The following is a 22,122-nucleotide window of genomic DNA, read 5'->3' as shown; positions in this document are numbered from 1 at the left end:
CTGCTCCTTCACATCAAGAGGAGCCAGTTGAGGTGGCTCGGGCATCACGTCGGAATGCATCACAGACGCCTCCTTGGTAAGGTGTTTCGGGTATGCCCTGGCCTAGGACACGCTGGAGGGATTATGTCTCACAGTTGGCCTGGGAACGCCTTGGTGTCCTGGAGGAGGTGGGCTTCCCTACTGAGACTGCTGCCCCTACAACCCGGACCCACATAAGCAGAGGAAAATGGATGGATGGATTATATTGTAAATTGTACACCTGTTTGTTTGTTTTTTTAATTTCTGCTGGTGCTGTTTTTTTCCCCCCCCAACTATTTCAACTCTCTTCTTGTAAATTTTCTTCTTGTAATTATGACTTTATTCTCATAATATTTTTACTTTATTTAGCTTTGTTTCTTGTACTATTCTATCCATCCATTTTCTATGCCGCTTGTCCTCACCTAGGGTCACGGGGCCAAGCTGGAGCCCATTTCTCATACTAGTACGACTTTTTTTTTTTTAATATCTGTTTTTTCTTTAGTATTTCAACTTTATCCTATTAAAATGACACTATTTTCATAGTATTAATTATTCTTGGAAAATTATGACTTTTTCTCTTAATAAGTCGACTTTATTCTTGTAAAATTACTGCAGATTTTTCCATTTTTGCAAATTTTTTTTTTTCTTGTTAAATTATATTTTTAGAATGTGACGTGGGCCAATAACATAATAGCTGCGGACCAGGTCGAACATGAAAGCGCGTATCGCTGTTGTCAACGAGCAGCAAAGAGGCGACAGAGAAAAGCTCATTTGTATTTGCTTTTCATGCTTTTTGCTCACTTTTTGTGTTCCACCTCATCCATAAAAAATGGCATGCACGTGTCATGGCCAATTGTACAAATTAGATGATGCCCCCCTGCCACAGATACATTGCAGTAGGGATGCTCTGATCAGGGATTTATGGTGCCGATTCCGATACCAGGACTGAAATCTGCTGATACCAATCACATGGATTAATCGTACATTTTTGAAATGATTTCTGATAAGTGCTTATTGGTCAGGGGTGCCGTATAAAGGGGAAAAGTCAGGACAATTCCAAGATCACTTGACTGCCAGGGGGCCCAAAAAATAGGTATTTACTAATAAAATGTGGAATCAAATCAGTGGGGGGGTGATTTTTTTCATGGGACCCAGAATTGCTGGCTGCACCCCTGCCGCTGGCTATATGATATGAAAAAAGGACCCATAAAATCACCTTAATTTAGACAAAGACATATTTGACTTACTTTTTGAAGAGAACATATTTGACTGGTGACACTTAGAGAGGATGAGATGCCTTCTTTAAGGAGACATTGGATGTGAGAGTACATTGGTGGAGCTCTAGCAGGACATCCAGGTGAGTGAGAGAGCACTCGGCGAACCCGGTGTCTTCCACCGCTGAGAAAGGCTGGTCATCTCGTCCGATGAATTCAATTATATTTCAGATTATTAGCTTAGCCTTCTGTCTGTCACACGCATAGCTGCGTTAGCTGCCACTTGATTGATGATCACACCGTGAGCCTCAAACATACAAACTCATACATGTTTGTCCTTCAAATTAAAGCTTATTAAAAGCCTATTAAAGCCTTTTAAAGCTTTTTAACGCGCTACCCCCGCAAGATACTTTTCATGGCATGTGTTGGTCGTTAAGTTCCACATGGCTGACATTTATCAGCAGATGCCGATCACATGATTTTCCACGGAAAATGGCCGACACTGATCGGTGTCTGATCGATCGGAGCATGCCTACATTGCAGTCCTGTGGGAAACTGTGAAAATGAATGTTCACTTCCTTGAAAAGCCTCCTACCTGTTTTCTTATGGCTTCCAAGTCTCTGTCAGAGACAAAATCTTCCTTCAGCTGCACCCTGGTCAGTCTGGTGCTGCGAGGGTCTGCAAAGAGCTGAAAGAAGCTCTCCTTTGGTTCAAAGTTGCTGTCTGTGTGGACCAGCTCCATGTACCTGTTGAAACAAACCAAGCACGGAGCATTGAACCATGCAATGAACCCACGAGTGAGAATGCGGTAAGTGATGAAACAATAACGTACATGTTCACCAGCTTGTCACAGATTTCACTGGGAAGAAAGATGTCAGAGCGCAGACAGAGCTTGTTCCTCAAACCCTGGTAGCACATGGTCTTTTTGAGGTTCTTCAAGCAGAATACTGTTGCCAGCGTCATGAGGCTGTCGGGGTTGTCTCCCACCTTGGCTGCCATCTTTGCCTCTTCCTCGGCAGCTCAGATCCAAGGCCACCTGTAAACACAGGGTTTAGTATTTTTTTAGGTTTAACAGCACTTTTACCAAACTTTATCTTCCATCAGCACATGTCTTTAAAGATGATACAACTTGATCTATTTTCACACATTTACCCAATTGGGGTTAGTAAATGTATCTTTACACATCACTTGCTTTACTGGGACACTTGACATTACAAACATAAATTCAAGTGATAAGCAGACATTTGCCTTATGAAATCCTGCATGATGCATGACGTGCTGTGAAATGCATGCTCATAGGAACAATGTTGCTGTCAAAACCAAACTTTATGCACACGGCAATCCACGGAATCTCTACAATGCAATTTTAGACACTGTACAAAACACCACATTTGCACACTTGCTGGCAGTTGGCTACTTTACAACTTGTTCAAACATTATTCCTTAATATCATGCATAAACATGTCTGCTGAGGTTAAATGCATAGATAAATACCACTCGGTTGTTAGCAGCATAGCAATGAGTCCTAAGACAAGCTAGTCAGCGACAATTTCCTCAAATAACACCAACACTAAATAGCCAGACAGGACCAAGCAGCGAATGTTTATCTACTTGTTCACAACTGCCCCGTAATAGCTGCGAGTAGAAGTTGTTATTGGGAGTTGGGCTTCCAATAGCCGGTACCAGCAGTGTGTTCAGTTTAGCTTTGGAGCTAGCGATGACTTTCCCCGCAGTGTTAGCCAACTTAGCTGCTGTGGCTAACGCTAGCTACACATCAGTGTGGAAACACACAAGCAACACTGTGATGTCAAAGAGCCATCATTTATGATCTACCTTAGCTTTAGCCAAGGCGTTGCGTCTTCAGAACAGCGATAAATGGACTTATTATCACCCGTCGTTGCTCATCTGGTATTCCTTGTCGTCTGATGTCAACAAACAAACTCCTCCTACTTCTACTACAAGTCGTTCCTCTCCTTCCTCATCCTCATCCTCATCCTCATCCTCTTCCTCTTCCTCTGCTTTCCAAGGCCACGAAACTCCTAGAATGACAGATGCGGCTTTGGAGGAGGTTCAGTCATGCAGGTATGTGTGTTTTATAAAAAAAAAAAAAAAAAAAAAAACATATTAGTTTATATTTACAAACATATACAGCAATCCCTCGTTTGTCGCCGTTAATTGGTCGTTTTCGTGAAATAGGATTCCTTATTTATAACAGAATATTTTCGTCGTTTGCATACAAAACCTGTTTACGACCTTCTACATACGGGTTTTAACATTATTAGACATGTTATAACACCCCTATAGTCGCTTTTGCACTCATATTACTCATTAAAGTAGACATAATACGACAAAATGAGCCATTTTAGACATAAATAAGACTCGTGATTGAGTATTTACTATAAATGTCCTCCCTTGGGGACAGGAAGGGACATTGGTGGTTCAGAGTTAAGTTTTAGCTTGTCATGGGTAATGGTCCCAATATATTCACTACTATAGTAGCCTGTGTCATTATTATGGATATAGCAATACTGTAAATGCCTTTTTTGGCAATGGTGTCTGGTCCCTCACCAAAAAATGACTGGCACTTAGTGGTGAATCTATAATACTACATTTGCAATAAGAACACTTCTTCTGCATTGTATTTTTGTTAATTTAGTTAATTAGTTTAGCCATTTTTATTCTTTTATGCTTTTTGACTAAAATTAGGCAGTAGTCCACCAAAAACTGTGATAATTTATTAAATAATAAATTTTTGAAAAAACGCAACAGAGTGAGGGCGCATGTTTGAGCCACGGTGTCGTGAGGGACGACTGTATCACCTCATTGTGCACCAAACACATTTTGCTGCATTGAAAACATGTACTTTGACCAATCGTTGCACCTCCTTAAACGTAAACAGCATAGTCTACACACAGTGTAACTGAAAGTGAATCAAAGAAATCTATATGCAAATGAGTTGACGTCTGCATTCACACACAATGTGAACTTCAGAGTATTTGCGTGTGATTTGTCCCGTTTCTCATCAACAATTAACAAAAGTTTGAAAATCTGAAATATGACATAAAAACAAATCAGAAATATGGTGTAATGTCCATGATACATGTTATGATTTGTTTTTCTAATCTGTTTTTCAGGGCTGCCAACTTGAGAAATGCTTGCAGTGAGACTTCATGTACGGTTGGCCCAGGCGGGCTTACCACCACACAGCCAATACTCACTGAGAGTTCAGTGCTGGTTATTGTTGCCCAATCAAAGAGCTGCCGTCCTTTAAGCAAGCTGAAGTGCCTCTCACCATCCCAGTGAGGGCAGGCTGCACTTACACTGAATTTTGATGTCAAGCAGGCTGCGAGTTTGAGACCCTTGCTTTACAACGTAAAGGAAAAATAAAATTGTAGTTCAAATAACATGAACTCAGTGACGTATAATGACAGTACTGTTACATTATTAGTAAACCATCGCTGTTCATGTAAGGGAGCGAGTGAGTATTAGAAGCCTGTGCCTCTCTACAAGCATCGTAAGATGGCTCTCAAGCCCAAATAACGCAACGTATATTTGGGTCACGTTTAGCGACACAAGTGATAGTAAACTGAAACTTACATTGAAATCTTTCAACAAGTTGTGGTGCCTGTCTTTTCAGGTGCTTCGCTTCCTCCTTTGGTTTGAAAACTTCGGATGCATGTTTGCATGTCGCTTTTTGTGGATTTATAATTTTGCCACATTCGTCTGCCTTGGAAGCAAATTATCTCCACATGCGACTCCTACTACATGGTTTATCGATAATAAATAATAGGGGAGACACGAGACGGTACAGGAGATTGGGTGTACGAGACGAGACAAGATTTTAACATTAAAGAGTAAAAATATTAAAAAATGACAATATTTTGCAATCTACTAATTTAATTTCTACCAAATTACCTTGATTTGCTCCTTGTGAGGTGCCACTGTGTGCATTCTGTGTGGATGCTAGCGGCCCCGCCTCCACCCACCGAGATAAAGAGACTGTATGACTGACAAAAGGGCTCACTCCGTTCATGTTCTCTGGAACAAGCACGCCAAAGTGCTGAGAGCAATGCAGAGATTGAACCTTCCTCCTGTTTGGGGGCGTGAGATGAGGAAAAAAGACATGCATGCACATGGCAATATATTGAGGCCGGCATGAGTATCCAGTTTATTTTTATTTATTGTGTAATTTTTTTATTCATAATGGTCCCAGGCCTAGTGCCCACGAGGCCGTTTTTTTTAGGAATTAGAAGTCTTGTCACATTTTAATCTCCTGAGATTTTGTGACACCCTTAATAATTAATAAATCAATACTGAGGCTTCTTCCCCCGCTATCCACCGTAACGTTGACATTTTTAAAGGGCTGGGCGAAAATGCACATTCTTGGGATATGATGGGCCACAAAGGATGTTGTGAATACAGACTTCCATTGAAAAGAGGAGCAGGAAACATTTATCAGTCGCATTCGGAGGAGCCTTCACGAAGTGCGATGACGTCATGCAGCCTACAAATTCAGACTCAGACCAAGCTAGAACTTTGAAGACCACAGCGTTGAGTTTGAAGCCATGTCCACCCACTAGCTCTGTGTTACTGTACTGTATGTGTGTACACAATACGGCGCCATCACGTCACGTCCTGGTCTGCCCAACAACACCGAAAATGGTAAACTGTGGGAAAAAAAAAGTTCACAGAAAAATCCTCACCATCCCAGAGGTTTAACAAGAAATTTAGGGAGGGCAAAAAAAATCACACAGTTGGGAGGTTTGAAATTCATATTTGCACGTGACACAGTACTTACAGATGCATCTCGTTGATTTTGAATGCAGACGTGTTTCATTATTGCCACAAAGCCACAAGAGATGAAAAGGAAGGCAGGCGACTGTCCAAAAACAATGATAGTACCAAAAAGATGTTCTGTCCTCATCTGAAGTTGTTTGAAAGGATCATCAGCACACACCACAGTCATTCTATAGAAGTTAAAAGATGACTTTCTATGAATCTTGCATAGATGTGGAAGGTACAACAATGGCAGCATGTTTGTTCAAAGTAGTGCAAAAATGTCCAAACCTTTAAAAAAAAATTATCATTTTGCAAACAGGCTTCAAGCCAATCCAACACAGGTTTGTTAAGAAAAGATATGCTTTAGGACAGTCTGCATCTCTGCTTTTTTATCAGCAACAAAGCCTATTATTCATATTTGTAACATTTTTAAAATTAGATTATAAATTAAAAGTACTAATATCAATATTATTAGTATAAAAATGTCAACATTTTCCCGTTCCATGATGTGCAACTTAGTGTAATTTAGTGTGCCTGTATTTTTAGAAAATGCGGCGGGCCAATAAATGAGCTGCGGTCTGCAAATGACCCACGGTCTGCACTTTGGACGCCCCTGCTGTAGTGTATTATCTTTACGTTCATTTAAATATCATCACCGTTGATCTTCGTGCCGCCAAGTACAAGTCACTATTTTCTTAAGAATGAATCAAAAGGAAAAAAAGTCCACTGTAAACATAAAAAGACTAAAATAAAGCATGGAAAAATCACTGACAGAACGTTAGGGATAAGGGATAAGTTAACAGTACACCAGAATACGGACAAAAGCTTACTCCTTACAGTAAAAACATAATAGATGAGTGTTTTCCAATACCAGCAAAGGATAAAAGTACATTTCAAGCATATCACATAGTCCATTATGTTCACTGGACAACACAGAGCTCAGTACTGGACTGATTAGGAGTCTCTCCCGTCCAATCAGGGGCCGTGTCTCTGTGCGTCCGACCGCAATTGTCATGTTCTCCATCTTGCTTGTGAGAGGAAGGCTCCACACTCTGCCTCAGCTTGATCAGCAGCTCCTTGCCGTCACTGGAGGGCAGGTTTCCCAGGAAGTACTGAGGCACCAGCTCCACCAACCTGCAGCACAGGACAAGAGACGCTAAAAAGGCGCTTAGATGGCACATTGCTCCTTTGGATTGTTTGGGTCGCGCTTGTGTTGTTCAGCCATGTTCGACGGGTTTTGCCTTATGCAGAAGAAAATTCAATTATCACAATGAAATGCAAGGATTTAGTCAAGATTCAAATCCTAGATTCTCGTCGTAAATAACTGCTAAAAGTACGTCTCAGTTGTCGTAGAGCCAAACAGTGATACTTGCCCGTGATCATGCAATGCATTGTGGGTCGCGGGCGCCATTTTAGAGCAAAAGCGTTTGTTTATATCAGCGCTAGAGAAGACCATTGTCATTTCAGTGGTACGACCCAGAGCTGGCTCCGTCATCGGCTGCAGTGCACACACAAATACACGCATACACGTCTACTCTGGTTCCCGCGTAACAGTCTCTCAACCCGGAGGCGCATTGAGAGTGACACTGTGTGTCTGCCTGTCTCATTTTACATCCATAACACTCATTTCTGGTTCCAACAACAAAGCATAAGCATTCAAACTTACTGTAGCATGTTTGCGGCAGGGAGCCAAACATAGCACACGTATCCTTGCCGGCGCACTTCCGGCAGCACTTGTTGTAGGTTTTTTTTTCATTTTCTTTATTAAACAGCAAGGTAGAGCTTTATTTGTTCTACAACGCTCATATTTAGTTATTTACATTTTTGCAAATTGTGGTTGCAGCAGAATAATGTGTTTATTTTGTGTTGTTTTGTTAATTGATGGTTTTGCCTTTTTTTTTTCTCTAAACAAAAACTAGGTAAAAGCGATATTAAATGTTCAGTTGTCCATTCATTTTTGGCATTTGTAATTATTTTTACATCATTTTCTGCATGTAAAACTGTAATTATTGTCTACAAAATGTGTTTTTTGGAACGGACTAATTGGATTTACATTATTTTCTATTTGAAAATTTGCTTTGGTTAGAGTCTGTTTTTTCTTTGAGTTGGACCTTCTGGAATTGATTAATGACGTTAACCAAGGCACTACTGCAGATGGTGCTTTTTTAGGCCTTGGCCATACAAGAACGCTCATGGGATTTTTTTTTTTTTTGGCAGGTTGGGGAAAAAGCGTCCACACAGTGTCGGATTAGTAGTTGCATCCAAGTGGGAATGATGTAATACACATGGCACACCTACCTGTGGCACTTGAGTGTGCTGGGATGGAAACTTAAAGGAAAACTGCACTTTTTCTGGAATTTTGTCCACCATCCACAATTCTTACGTGAGTCATGAACACAGAAAAAAAGAGACAGCTAAGAATGCACGTAGCACAACTCAAAAACCGCCCAAAACGCTCTATTTACAGAATATGACTTGCATATTAACCAAGCTGCAGTGACTTTGTTATTATTGTTGTTAACATTGCCATGTTCAAGAACTACATTACTAGCGTAGTGACACCTCGCCACCCCACATCAGTTAGCTACTAGCCGGCTAGCAACTAACTTCAACACACATTCGCTAACTGCGCGTCACCTCCGTGCTCACAATGCACTACCGAAAGCTTACACTACATATTGGAGCTGCTGTGTTTTGATTTTTGCATTGGGAAAAGCTAGGTGTAGCGTTTGTTTCTATGTTGCTATGTGAAATCAATGCACCCAGGAAAGAAGTTGCGGTAATGCTTAAAATGACCAAAGTACGGCAACAAACTGTAAGTATGACATGTTATCATGAATGTACCTGTTCCTACATGGTCACACATGGATATAAAACCAGAAAACCTTGTTGGAGGTTTTTGGAGGCCTTTTAATAGGCAGAATAAGTGTGTCCCATTACGTGCATTAACGACCTGTCTCTTTTCATCTGATTTTATATCTTAAAACGCACAGAAAAGAAAGGCGTGTTCACGTCTCACATAAGGATTGTTGATGATAGGCAAAATTCCCCCAAAAGTGCAGCTTTCCTTTAAGACCCTCACTAGCCGCCCTCTTGGCTATGTGGCAGAGGGGGAGGTTAAGTCGAATGGTTGCATTTGACAATTCAAATGGATGGAAAAAGAGGAAGAAGAAGCGGGTAAATACTGCAATTGTCATTTCTGATAAAGCTGATAAGCGCAACGGCCGTAAACCCATTTGGGACAGCACTACACGGTCCAAATGTGGAAGTATGTGCACGGTATGCACGGTCTTCTGATTGAAGAAGTTAGAAGTATTCCATTTGACACGCAACACAAACTTGTTTCCGCAGTTTTGTGTTATTTCAATGTTGCAAGTGAACAATCTGACTTACATTTGCGGGTGGACCTCAGAAGCGATGCGGATGCAGTTGTCACAGGAGATGGTGAACTGGTGGTAGAGCACCCAAGATGGGTGGCTGGGACGAGGCTGGCGGCACAGGTAGGAGGAGAGGGGGTGCAGATGAGCCACATGGCGGTGAGTTAGCAGGAGGTAGTTGCCGGAACCATCTACATCGTGAGCCACCTGGGAAGAAAAGAAGCACAAATTCAACAACAAACTACCGTATTTTCCGGACTATGACTGGCACTTTTCATGCTCAGGGGAGCCCAAACTTTTTTGCACTGAGGGCCACACAGTGATAAATTAAAGCATACAAGGACCAATTTGATATTTTGTAAATCAATACATGTAGATTTGCTAACAAGTTAGACATATTTCAAGAAGAAACCGCATCTCAGCTTTGTGATATAGGTGAAGAAGGTGTTTATTCGTGTGAAATTCCATCTTTCTTTTTGGTCTTTTTCGATTTTCGGTCTTTTTTCCCATCTTTGTTGCTTGTTTATTTTCGCCAAATATTTCAACTTTCTTCTGTAAATTTTCTTTCTGGAATATTATGACTTTATTCCCATATTCTAACTTTTCCCCCCAAATCTAGTTATACAAAAATTACTTCATTTGGTTTTGTGTGTTTCTCATATTACGTATTTTTTCTTTAATATTTCAGCTCTATGTTACTAAAATTACATATTTTTCTTCATATTTTGACTTTATTCTTGTAATTTTACAGCTGTTTTTTGAATTTATGCAGTTTTTCCCCCAACTATTTAAACTTTATTCAGGTAAATTTTCTTCTCGTAATTTACTTTATTCATAAAATATTTTGGTTTGATTGTCGTGACATAACTTTTTCCAAAGCTAAGTTTCGAAAAATGACAACTTTAGCGTTTTGTTTGTTTCTCATGGGATGCACGTACGACTTTAAAAAATAATACCTTTTTTCTTTAATTATTTCAACTTTATGCTCTTAAATGACGTTATTTTTCCTCACAATATTACAACAATAATCTCGACTTTTTCTTGTTAGATTACAATTTCTTAATATTTTGACTTTATTCTTGTGAAATTACTGCTGGTTTGTACATTTTCGCTTTTTAAATTTGTTAAATTATATTTTCAGAATGTGCCACAGGCCAATAAAAAGACAGCCGCAGGTTGCAAACGGCCCCCAGTCCGCACTTTCCTGGCTTGGCTGGTCCTGCGACTTTGTAGTCAGGTGCGACTTATACATCAAAGTATAGAGAATTTTACATGTTTTTAATGTTCCATTATCAGACTCACATGAACCACAGAAGTGTATGTTACATCGACAGCCACGAGTGATGTGGAATGACATCGAGAGCTTGACCCAGCATGCCTTGTGGGTTATACATTAGTATAAAATAGTATTGTTTTGCATGTATATTAGTGTCCATGTGCTTATTTTGACACCTGCACAGTCTGTGTGGTGCAGTTATATTGTGTGTTCCACATGTGTTATTTTTGGCTGTACCGTGAGTAACTGGAGCGCTTGGTTTGATGGCGTTCTGTTGGTTTGTGTTAGAGTGCCAAAATAAACATTTTGATGGATTTTTATGTCTCAGGGTTTTTCACCATTCGTGGGTGGTCCCGGAACGTACTTCCCGCAATAGGCGGGCATGTATTGTGCGGTCAAGTAATGGTAAAAGTGGGCCCTGGCAGAAATAGTAAAGTACAAACATGACAAAAAGTTAAGTGCAGTAATGCTGGTGGTGGTTTTTGCACGGTGTAATACACAATAATACACAATGGAGTTATTTCCACTTCAGTACCTAAACTTACTATAATGAAATAAAAAGGCAAAAATGATTGTATTGTAGAATACAGTATAATTAAACATGTATTCATACACATTGAACAGCAATCCCGGATTGGGGTGGGTGTTGTCTGGTTGAAACAGTGGACACTTACTTTGAGAAAGAAGCCTGAGATGAGGGCCCTCTTGATATTTGTGCAGTTGTCTTGGCATCCAAAAGCAGGAGGCGACACGGGAAGTTCTATTCGCTGCATGACCTCCAGCAGCTCGGCCCTGATCACCACAGCCAGGCGCAAGGCTGCATGGCTCAAGAAATGCGTTGTGCACCATGCCTCATCCTGATTATCTGCCGTGAGCATATGCAGACCAGAGTTTACTTTTTTGGCAGCACAATGCCATAGCTATTGATGTAAGAACAGAAGCGATTTTGGTTATTGTCAAGAAAACCCACACGCACACGGGGAGAACATGCAAACTCCACACAGAAATGCCCAGGGAATCGAAGAATTGAACCCAGGTGTTCCCGATCTCCAGGCTGTTCCTGTATTGGCCAACGTGCTAACCACTAGACCACCGTGCGGCCCTGTCCAATTACGGATAAACTAACTGAGCGCTAAGATGCCTATATCGATAACAAAAGTTATCCGTTCACGTGTAGTGGCTAGTCGTGTAGAAAAAAGTCAATAGTTTGCTGGCTCGGCTTCGTATCCTGAACTTCAGTGTAGAAATGCATGTTTTCTACACTTTTGTTTATGAAATTATTATTTAATCATTAATTGGAAAATGTGCTCATTGCTGAAACCTTTTTAATATACAGTAATAATCATTTCATTTCTTGTATATCTCTAATGGTTGATAGAAAATGCTAACTGGACGTAATGCATGAACTGTGTGCCCTAATGAACGTTACGTACAGTAGATGCAACCACATTGCCACACACCACTGGGAAAGGGTACCGCCCCTGCGTGGGCGGGACTCGAGAATACCATAACTGAATAGGCACTTCCTGACTCGAGACTTCTTACTTCTTCTTTGATGGAATGAAGTCCAGCGCTGAACTTTGGAAATAGAGAAAAGTGTTTCCGACTGATCTCTTCTTGGAATAAAGAACTCTAACGTTTCGGTATAATTATCTTTATTGCCATATTGAAATTGTGAATTATTGAATGATATAAACTATTATGATGACCAGTAATAATATCATTAGTATTTAGTATAGTGATTTCAAAGTTTATCGTTTAGATGTCATATATGTTATATGTTTTATAGTAATTGGTAGACTTATAACTTGCATGCTGAAAAGGTGTGTGCAACGCTTATATACATGTACAATGTACATAGCTACAGTATACATGCTAAATAGTATATATATCTTCTATGTTTTACGTAGGAGGTAGAGTAGGTCGTAGGCTGAAAAAGTGTGAGCACCCCTGTTCTAAGTAGAGCCTAAAAATGCAAAAAGAAGAAATGGGAGTGAGACAAAAAAAATTTGAGCTGATTTATTGCAAACAAGCATTAAAGTGAAATAGGCTGTTTATCAGCTGATCAAAAGTTAAAGACCACGGCTATATTTATTATAATATTTCTCCCTTTGAACGTGGTCGGATTGTTGAGCTGCATAAGCAAGGCCTCTCACAGATCACCATTGCTGCTGAGGTTGGACGTAGTAAGAGTTATTTTAAACTTCTTCAAAGATCCTGAGGGTTATGGAACAAAAAGGTCAGGTGGTAGACCCCCCCAAAAAATCTCACTGGCCCTGAGGCAATGGATCTGATTGGCTGCCCGCCAAAATACAAGACGATCCTCAGCCCAAATGAAGGTTGTTACTGGTTAATCTACGCTGCACGCCTGTGCAATCGTGCTCTGTTCTCGCGTTCGCAGCGTACAGCAAATCCATGCAGCATACAAAATACAATCCAACCTGAATTGGAAATGAAATAAACACATCATTTATTCTGTGACATTTGCAATGCAACTCAGTGAGTGACAGGTGACAAAAAGCGGTAACATATAACCAAGTGACAAACACTGGCCAGCCAATGATAAGATCCTGTTTGCGCCAATCAATTCATTAACAACGTGTTACATAGTACATGCCGCTGTTTTGCAGGGTAACCTATAGTTAATGGTGCAGCGGCGTTAAGAGAGCTAAATGCTGCTTGCTAACCCATACTATGGTGAAACAAAAGGGCAGTACCACATCCGCTCACCAAGCCAAAGTAAAAAAAAACAAACAAAAACCCCGTATTTTTGAAGGTGGACTGGCTGTCAGAATATGTGGCAACATTAGAACAAGAGGTGAAACTGGGTGAGATTTTTTTCTTTTTTGAAAGAGAAAAGACTGCTTCATAAAACATACTGCAAAGCCAAAGTAGCAAGCCAGTTTTTGGAGTGAAACACGTGGACTGAATATGTTGCGTAACTATGCATGTTTGTTTGTGTTGCTGAAGAGACCGGAAGGTCGGTTAAGAGTTAATTTTATATCAATTTATTTATTTAGACAAAAGTAAACTTGAAAAATATGGCACCAATTTCAAGTAAATTTCCAGGATGAAATAGTGCCACAACAGGCTGCTTTAAAACAGAAAGTGAAAGTCAAATGAGGAAATTAAAGTATACCTAGTTAACAATATAAATGGTAAACAAGAAAAAGCTTGTTTTGTCGGAGATTGAGAAGAAAGAAAAGCTACATTGTGGAATCCCTCCTTGTCGTTTGTTTGAAACCAGTCATATTCAAAATATGACAGAATGGAAGTTTCAGTTCTCAGGTTTGCTACATTGTGCGCATCTGATAGCTCTTAAAGAGGTCCAAGGAATGCTCAGGTCGTTTTTGTGTATGATCCGCTCCTTGAAATATTAGGGGGAACACTGGTGCCAAGTGCAGTCCAACAACCATCACGTGGCATCTGCTAGAGAAGGGTTTTATGAAGAAATAATGTCTTCAAACGCCTCGTCTTCTTCAACGCCACAAAATTGGCCACTTGAAATTTGCACGAGAGCACTAAAAATGGGACACTGAAAGATGGAAGAAAGTTTTATTCTCTGATGAGAAAAAAATTTACCTTGACAGTCCTGATGGCTTCCAACGTTACTTGCATGACAAGGAGATCCCACCTGAGATGTTTTCCACATGGCATAGTGGAGGGGGCGCCATCATGAGTGCTTTTTCCTTCAATGGAACAATGGAGCTTCAGGTTGTGCAGGGGCGTCAAACGGCAGATGGTTATGTGGAGATGTTGGAGGGGGCATCCCTCATGACTGAAGGCCCTCGTCTGTGTGGTAATGACTGGCTTTTTCAACAGGACAACGCTGCAGTTCACAATGCCCGCCTGACAAAGGACTTCTTCTAGAGGAATTACCTCACTCTTTTGGACCATCCTGCATGTTCCCCTCATCTAAATCCAATTGAGAACATTTGAGGATGGATGGCAAGGGAAGTTTACAAAAATGGACATCAGTTCCAGACAGTGGATGCCCTCCGTGAAGCCATCTTCACCACCTGGAGAAACATTCCCACTAGCCTCCTGGAAACACTGGCATCAAGCATGCCCAATTAACCAGGTAATTAACAACAATGGTGCAGCTACTCATTTTTGAGTCCTTTTTGAACATTTGATTTCTATTTTAGGGGTTTTGGGGGGGTTTTGGAGCTATGATCTTAAACTTTTGATAAGCTGATGAATACCCTATTTCAGTTTAATGTTTGTTTGCAATAAATTGCTTACTCAAAATTTGTTTTTGTCTCAATCCCATTTCTTCTTTTTGCATTTTGAAGCTCTACTTAGAACCTCCTTAATTGGATAGTTCAGATGTTTTGACATGAAGTTGTATGACACCCCCATCAGCAGTGTAGTGCATCAATGGTGATTTACAACCAATTTGGTCCCGTGAGCCCAGTTCTGGTCGGATTTTGGTGAAGAGGAACATCATTCACCAACACATACTGTTTTATTCATTCATTCATTCATTTTCTATGCTCACTAGGGTTGCAGGGGTATGCTGGAGCCTATCCCTGCCGACTTTGGGTGAGAGGCCGGACGTACTGTGTACTATGCGTTAAATGGGAATTGACCCGAGAGAGCTTGTTCAGACATATTAAATTAGGATAACCTGGATAGTAGAATCTCATGGACTTTTATCTAGTATGCCTTTAACTAGGGATGCTCCAATTGATTGGCCATGAATCAGTATCGGCTGATGTCTGTAAAAAAACATATGATCGGCATATGCCGATAACTGCCTTTCAAAGTTGATCACAAAAAAACATCAGTGTGCTACGGCAAACCCTACATGTCTGCTGTCTCATGGATGGTTGCCAACACCCGTATTGAGCCGACAAAAGGCGCACTTTGTCCCACATTGCCGCAATGGCTTTAGTTTGACAGCTTGCCTAAGGCTACACCAATGCCAGCATATTTGATCACTCTCTTATCAAACCTATTGCCTAGCAGCTAGAGTTATTTGCCTTAGCTTCTGGTCTTCTGACTCCAAATGTGGCCTTTTACCACAGTGACATTTTGTTTTTAAAACAAACAAGCAAGGCGGTTCGGTCGTAGCTCGTTTTTATCCCATGAGGAAGTGGATATCACATTCATGGGGTACGTACATCTTTTTCAAGTGTCACTGAACAAGTTTAATCTCTTGTTGTCATTATACCAACTATGTCTTATCCTCAAAACACTATTTGCGTGTGGTTGTTTCATGAACATAACATAAACACATTGTGAGTCCAGCCTTACGATGGTGATACTATCATAGGGGTCTCCTAGCTCACCAGCTGATTTTGAGTAGCTCACCAAAGGGTCAAAGAATATTTGCTTCAACTCTTTGCAGTTTTTTATTATAACTGTTCAATTCAGACTTTATGTCTTTACATAATGACAAATGACCACAAAATAGCATAAAGACGATGGCCACACTGTTTGAGTGGAGATGTGCTTGGTAAATAAAGTAGCGTACAATTTGAATGTTGCCAGTAATAAATAAAAACAAATAGTTGACAGCTGTAATAGTGATGACAGTTGGATGCCCCTGCAACCCGGACACTCAATGGATTCTGTTTTAAGTTAAGCAGGACAGATTTCTATTTCAAATTCTATTCTAATTTTAAAATTCTATTTTAATATTATTGAACTATTTTTTCTCATGTATTTGTACTACTCCAAAACATGCATCAAGTTAAATTCCTGTTTGTGTCAAATAGTACAAATATTGTTTCACACAAATAAAGGCCAAAAACAAAACAAAACAACAATCCACCCAAAAGTTTATATTTTAATAATGACCAATTTCCCAAGGGCCCTAGGAATTGTCCAACTCTAGCTAGCTAGCCAATAGCACTCATAAATAAATTGAAAAACGTACAGTTAGTCCATGTGATCGGTATCGGTATTGGCCAATCTCACTCATGGATGATCGGTATCGGAATCGGCAGCATAAAACCCTGATCGGAGCAGACCTACCTTCAACATTTTCAACAAACACGCACAGAGCCGTATTGGTGGAGTGGTGAGCACAGAAAGCACTTACTCAGCCACACTCCAATGGTGGTGGGTACTCTGGAAGAAAAACCCTGCACATGGAGTGTGTACTTACGTTCCATGTAAGCGTTGTAGATGTTGATGAGAGTCATGTGGTCGCCGTCGCTGTGCATTAGAGGTCGCCACTGTGCAACAGCAGCCTCTTCTCTGCTGGGTTCTGCCGTCAAGAAGCAGGATGGAGCTGACGAAAGGCCAACATCACACCATTCACGTGAAAAAGTAGATGGTGTTTTCATTGTTTTATCATCAGTGTGAGCGCCATCGATAAAAATGCTTCATACCCGTCAGCATGGCAGCTATTGTGAGCAGCTCATCAACACAGTCATACTCGCACGCGGCAATCAGCGCTTTAGCCAAATGCGGCTCCAGCGGCAGCTCTGACATGATGATGCCCACTTCCGATAGGTTGCCATCGTCATCCAGCGCTGCCAGGTAGTCCAGGTCCTCCAAGGCCTGCATTAAAGCCTCGGGGGCTGGAAGAGGTGACGGGAGAATTGAGAAACACACCACTTCTACACATGAAAAAAAGTCTTTACCTGCCACTATCAGCATCTATAAATATTATTATTGATATCCCCAACAGGTATACAAGTATAAAATAAGTCAACTACCACCATTGAAACCTGAAATCTATTTTGCCCTTACGTTGACAGCAGGTGACAGTACAGTACAGTAATCCCTTACCACAAATTTCACAGCTTCACCATACACGCTTTTTCAAAAATATATTATTTAATAAATCATGCTGTTTTGTGGTTGAATATAGCCTATAATAAGTCCAAAATATGCTTAATTTTACCCTGAAACTCTGCATGAAATGAAGACCCTGTCTTTTTCCGGGTCCTTCTATTAGGGTAGAACTTTTTAAGATCCAGGAACCTTTAGGCAGGGTTCAAACTGAAAACATGTGATTAGTATTTTATTTCACCGGCCTTGTTTGAAAAGTCTACCGCTGTGCTATGAAATGGAATCACAGAAACAATCCCACCCCAAGTGCAGGCTTTCTCGTTGTTGTGCAGGGGAAACGGCAAAGGCACTCCAAAATGTTCGTTCAAGTTTGGTGAGTGGTGGACAACAAATTGACTCAAAGTAAATCCGTAATTATTGTAACTTCTCAAATGCTGCAAAGTTCAATATTTAACATTAAACAAGGCGAAGGAGCCACACTGGCCAACGACAACAACAATAATCCTCTTGTGGTCACGCTTAGGGGACACACCATCCAGAGACATAAACAGGAGACTCCACACTTAAACACTGCCTCCATTCAACCTGTGATTAAACTGGGTGATTGACAATCTACACACATGGAAGATTCCATAGGAGATATAATACAGGTCAAGTATTCGGGTGTCCCGATACAACTTTTTCACTTGGAGTATAGGCCAATACCATCCATCCATCCATCTTCTATACCACTTCTCCTCATTCAGCAGAAATCATACATACTTTTATGACTTATTTTGTAGTGTGGGATGCTAGGTAGAAAAGTCTTGATCAAGTGATGTTACTCAAACAGAGAACAGTCAGCAAAAGTAAGTATTTAAACCCGACATTACTCACCACTGACAGAGGTCGGCTCTTTTCCGTTATAGCTAATGACTTTTTGCCGTCCCGTGGTAGTTTCTCAAGGTATGCAAACATTTTCAGACAGCCTTGGCGGATTGAGAGAGCATTTTTTTTGTGACGCTGCTTCAAATATGCGATGAGGTAGGTTGTATTAAACTTCCCCAAGTCTGTGCCACCACAAGAAAGCTGTGAATGACCAATTTTGCACTTAGCTGCAACGTGTTTTTCTAACGTTTATGAAAAATATCACCACATGGCCAACATCACTCCTTCGCCTTGCTACTTTGTCAGCACATGCTGCATTTGTGATTGGATGGGCTCTATCCGTCCGCTGCTAGACAGAAGTGTTGGAGTCTGGAATGGACTGCTTGTATCAGAGATTTTAGACGCAGGCCGGTATAAACTGATTGATTGATTTTTTCTGGAGTCAGAAGCACCAAGACAACTTTTGTATTTATAGCTGGGTTGTCCAAACTTACTGAAAAATCAAAGGAGGCAAGGCCACTTTGATATTTTATAAAGCAACAGATGTACATATGCTAAGAAGTTATATTTGCAGTATTTTAAGAAAAATCTGTATCCCTGCTTTGTGATGTAGGTGAAAAAGCCTATTATTATTATGAACTTCACTCTTTGCCCTTTTCCCCCTGCATTTCTGCAGTTGTTTTTCCCCCCCAAATATAATAATAATGTTCATAAATTTTCTTTTCATAATATTATAACTTTATTCCCATCATATTTTGACTTTTTCTCCAACCAGATAAAAAAAAACTTTGTTTAGTTTGTTTCTCATTAACTTACAAACTTGTTTTCTCATCAACTTACAAAATAACTTTTAATATTTCAACTTCATGCTACTAACATGACATTATTTTTCCTCATGATATGAGTTTCAAGTTTATTCGTGTAAAATTGCGACTTTTTTTCTCATTAGTATACAACTTTTTTCTCTTACAATTACAGCAGTTTCTTCCATTTCTGTTGCTGTAGTTTTTTTTAAATGTACAACCATTTCAACTTTCTTCTTGTAATTTCTCTTCTCATAAATATGACTTTATTCCCATAACATTGTGACTTTATTTTCGTGACATTACAATGTTTCCTGCAACCTAATTTCCAAAAAATTACAACTATGTTGTTTGCTTGTTTTTCATATCATATATTATTATCTTCAAAAAATAAGCTCTTTCTTCTGTAATATTTCAACTTTGCTACAAAACGTTTATTTTATTTTTCTTCATAATACACCATACAATATATATATACATACAATATATATAATATATAACATTCTTGTGAAATTTGAACTTTTTCTCATTGGATTACAACTTTTTTCTCTTAATATTTTAACTTTATTATTGTAAAATTATTGCGGATTTTTCCATTTGCTGTTTTTTCTTGTTAAATTCTGTATTTAAATGTGCAGTAGGCCATTAAAAAAACAGCAACAGGCCACAAATGGCCGCGGGCCGCACTTCGGACACCGCTGATCTCTTGTCCTTCTAAACTGGGTGTGTTGACTGTGTTCTCTTGAACCCAGAAGAAGGAACTGGAGTGTTGTTTCCATATAATCACATGTTACCACACAAGCTTAGTATTTTTGTGTTGTATAAAAATACCTGGTCTGTCCAAGAACTTGCATTGTCCCATGTCAGCAATGTCCAGCCTCTTGAGCAACAGGACCAAGTGGCTGAGATTTTCCTCCATGACCCGTGGACAATGAGCTGCCCCCAATCCATCGTCATACAGAGACTGGGGGTACAGGTGCACACACAGCCCTACAGGACAACCAGGAAAACAAAGAAAACTGTAATGACAAAGGTGATTCTAATACTCACACAGCCGATGAATTTGCCCAATCTGAAACTTTCCAAAGACAGTTCCAATTATTTCAAAACCACGGAAATGCTACATTGTGCTGTGCAGCCGTAGCCTTTGACCTACCAGGTAGGTGGCTATTCACTCTTTGAGCTCGCATGTCGGCCTGTGTTTTGCTGATTGTCCTCAAGATCTGTGAGTTTGCCCTTATCTGAGGATTGTAAACCTGTGGTGGAAAATTTCACACATCAAGAAAGCAACAGCCTTCATCACAGCAGTCTTTTAATGAAACGTCTTCATTGTGTGAAAGCTAAGAAGCATTCACACATAAAATTCTGCACCAGTTTTCATCTATTTATTTAATTTCAACCGAAAGAGTGTCAAAATGCTCAGCTCATTCAGAACACGTTGGCTATCTCTCAGGACTAAGGGTGTCACAAGATTTCACAAGATTAAAATGTGACAAGAGTACTCATTCAGAAAAAAAGTAGGCCTAGGCCTGGGACAATAATAAATTAAACACACAATAAATGAAAATGCATAATTTTGCCGCCACAATATATTTGTGCATGGCTGTCTGTTTCGGATCACTCTGTGCATTGGTTTCAGGGCCTTGGCGTGTTTTTTTTCCCATAAAACAGTCTTTCCATAAAGTCAGTCTTTGTCTCAGTGGGCGTAACGTAGTAGAAATTAAATTAGTAGACTGCAGTTTATCATCATACACTTTTTATATTTTTCATTGTACTTTCATAAAAGTAAGTAAGTCAAAATCTCGTCTCAGCTCATTCTTGTAGAACCGATCTCGTGTATCGTCTCGTCATGTGAAATGAATGTCTCGTGGCACACCTAGTCAGGACTTTTCAAAATATTCACACATTTACTGGATTTCATATTTTCTGTGACAATTTTCCCATTGGAAATGAATGGGCAATATATTTAGTGCCCCCTACTGGTGGAAAATCATCTTCCATTACTGTAATATTCCACTTATTCTGCAGGCGGAAATGACTCAGGAGGTATAGTGGTTGTGTTCCAACCCCATGGTTGCTGGTTCGATCCCGTCTGAATCTTTCAACTTTTTATACATTTCAACATTCAGTCTCCATTTTTAATTTCCAACATTTCAAATTCCCCCCAAACAATGCACAAATTAAATGACGCCCCCTCCTGGTGAAAAAGCATTTACCATTTTCAACACATTCCACATATTCTACACTTAGTGACATGGCTCAGATGGTAGGTCAGTTGGTTCCAGCCTCAGTTCTTGTCAAAATTCTGATACAACATAATGTCAACATGAACAACAAGTTGTTTTTTTAAGTGACCTATAAAGATTTAACAGAAAACAATGAAATCAGGTGCATCCTGTTTCCACTGATCCTTTTTGAGATGTTCCGACAGCAAGGGTGTCCACACTTTTTCCACAAAATATTAAGAGAAAAATGTTTCAATCTAACGGAAAAAGTTTAAATTTTACATGAATAATTTTGTAATTTGAAGAAAAACATTTTAGTTGCATGAAGTTGAAATATTGAAGAAAAAAGACATGACTTAATTAAAGTCGTACTATTATGAAAAACAAAACAACGAATAAAGTTGTAATTTATGGAAAATTTGGTTGCGGAAGAAGTTATAATGTTATGAGAATGAATTGAAAATATCGCAATAAAGTCATAATTGCGAGAAGAAAATTTACAAGAACGTTGAAATAGTTGGAAAATAAATGTAAAAAACAGCAGAAATTGAAAAAAAACATCCATCCATCCATCCATTTTCTATACCGCTTCTCCTCTTTAGGGTCGCGGGGGCATGCTGGAGCCTGTCCCAGCTGACTACGGGCGACAGGCGGGTTACACCCTGGACTGGTCGCCAGCCAATGGCAGGGCACATATAGACAAACAACCATTCACACTCACATTCATACATATGGACAATTTAGAGTCGTGTGAGAAACAAACAAAATAAAATAAAGTTAGGTTGGGAATAAAGTTTAAAAAAAAAAGATGGGATA

General features: G+C 39.8%; 2 protein-coding genes across 3 annotated transcripts in view; both read right to left on the bottom strand.

Moving 5' to 3' along the window:
- The window catches only part of zer1 (zyg-11 related, cell cycle regulator), a 40,130-nt gene extending 36,874 nt beyond the window's left edge, over nucleotides 1–3,256 (bottom strand). For both annotated transcript variants that reach the window (XR_008566520.1, XM_054757187.1), the window contains exons 1-3: nucleotides 3,066–3,256; nucleotides 2,065–2,268; nucleotides 1,828–1,978 (exon numbers count right to left, since the gene is read on the bottom strand). Coding sequence is in view for 1 of the 2 variants with exons in the window: in XM_054757187.1 (XP_054613162.1) it covers nucleotides 1,828–1,978; nucleotides 2,065–2,231 (318 nt within the window). In the remaining variant the exon portion in view is untranslated. The remainder of the gene's footprint in view (nucleotides 1–1,827; nucleotides 1,979–2,064; nucleotides 2,269–3,065) is intronic.
- Nucleotides 3,257–5,986: 2,730 nt separating this feature from the next.
- Nucleotides 5,987–22,122, bottom strand: part of dqx1 (DEAQ box RNA-dependent ATPase 1) — a 29,388-nt gene continuing 13,252 nt past the window's right edge. The window contains exons 6-12 of the mRNA XM_054757477.1: nucleotides 20,238–20,337; nucleotides 19,913–20,071; nucleotides 17,006–17,197; nucleotides 16,780–16,905; nucleotides 11,339–11,529; nucleotides 9,405–9,595; nucleotides 5,987–7,145 (exon numbers count right to left, since the gene is read on the bottom strand). Coding sequence (XP_054613452.1) covers nucleotides 6,932–7,145; nucleotides 9,405–9,595; nucleotides 11,339–11,529; nucleotides 16,780–16,905; nucleotides 17,006–17,197; nucleotides 19,913–20,071; nucleotides 20,238–20,337 — 1,173 coding nt within the window. The 3' untranslated portion in view covers nucleotides 5,987–6,931. The remainder of the gene's footprint in view (nucleotides 7,146–9,404; nucleotides 9,596–11,338; nucleotides 11,530–16,779; nucleotides 16,906–17,005; nucleotides 17,198–19,912; nucleotides 20,072–20,237; nucleotides 20,338–22,122) is intronic.

Source organism: Dunckerocampus dactyliophorus, chromosome 17, assembly GCF_027744805.1.
Source record: "Dunckerocampus dactyliophorus isolate RoL2022-P2 chromosome 17, RoL_Ddac_1.1, whole genome shotgun sequence".
NCBI classification, from domain to species: domain Eukaryota; kingdom Metazoa; phylum Chordata; class Actinopteri; order Syngnathiformes; family Syngnathidae; genus Dunckerocampus; species Dunckerocampus dactyliophorus.
The sequence above is the reverse complement of the archived record's forward strand: the minus strand, read 5'-3'. Positions and strand labels throughout refer to the sequence as shown.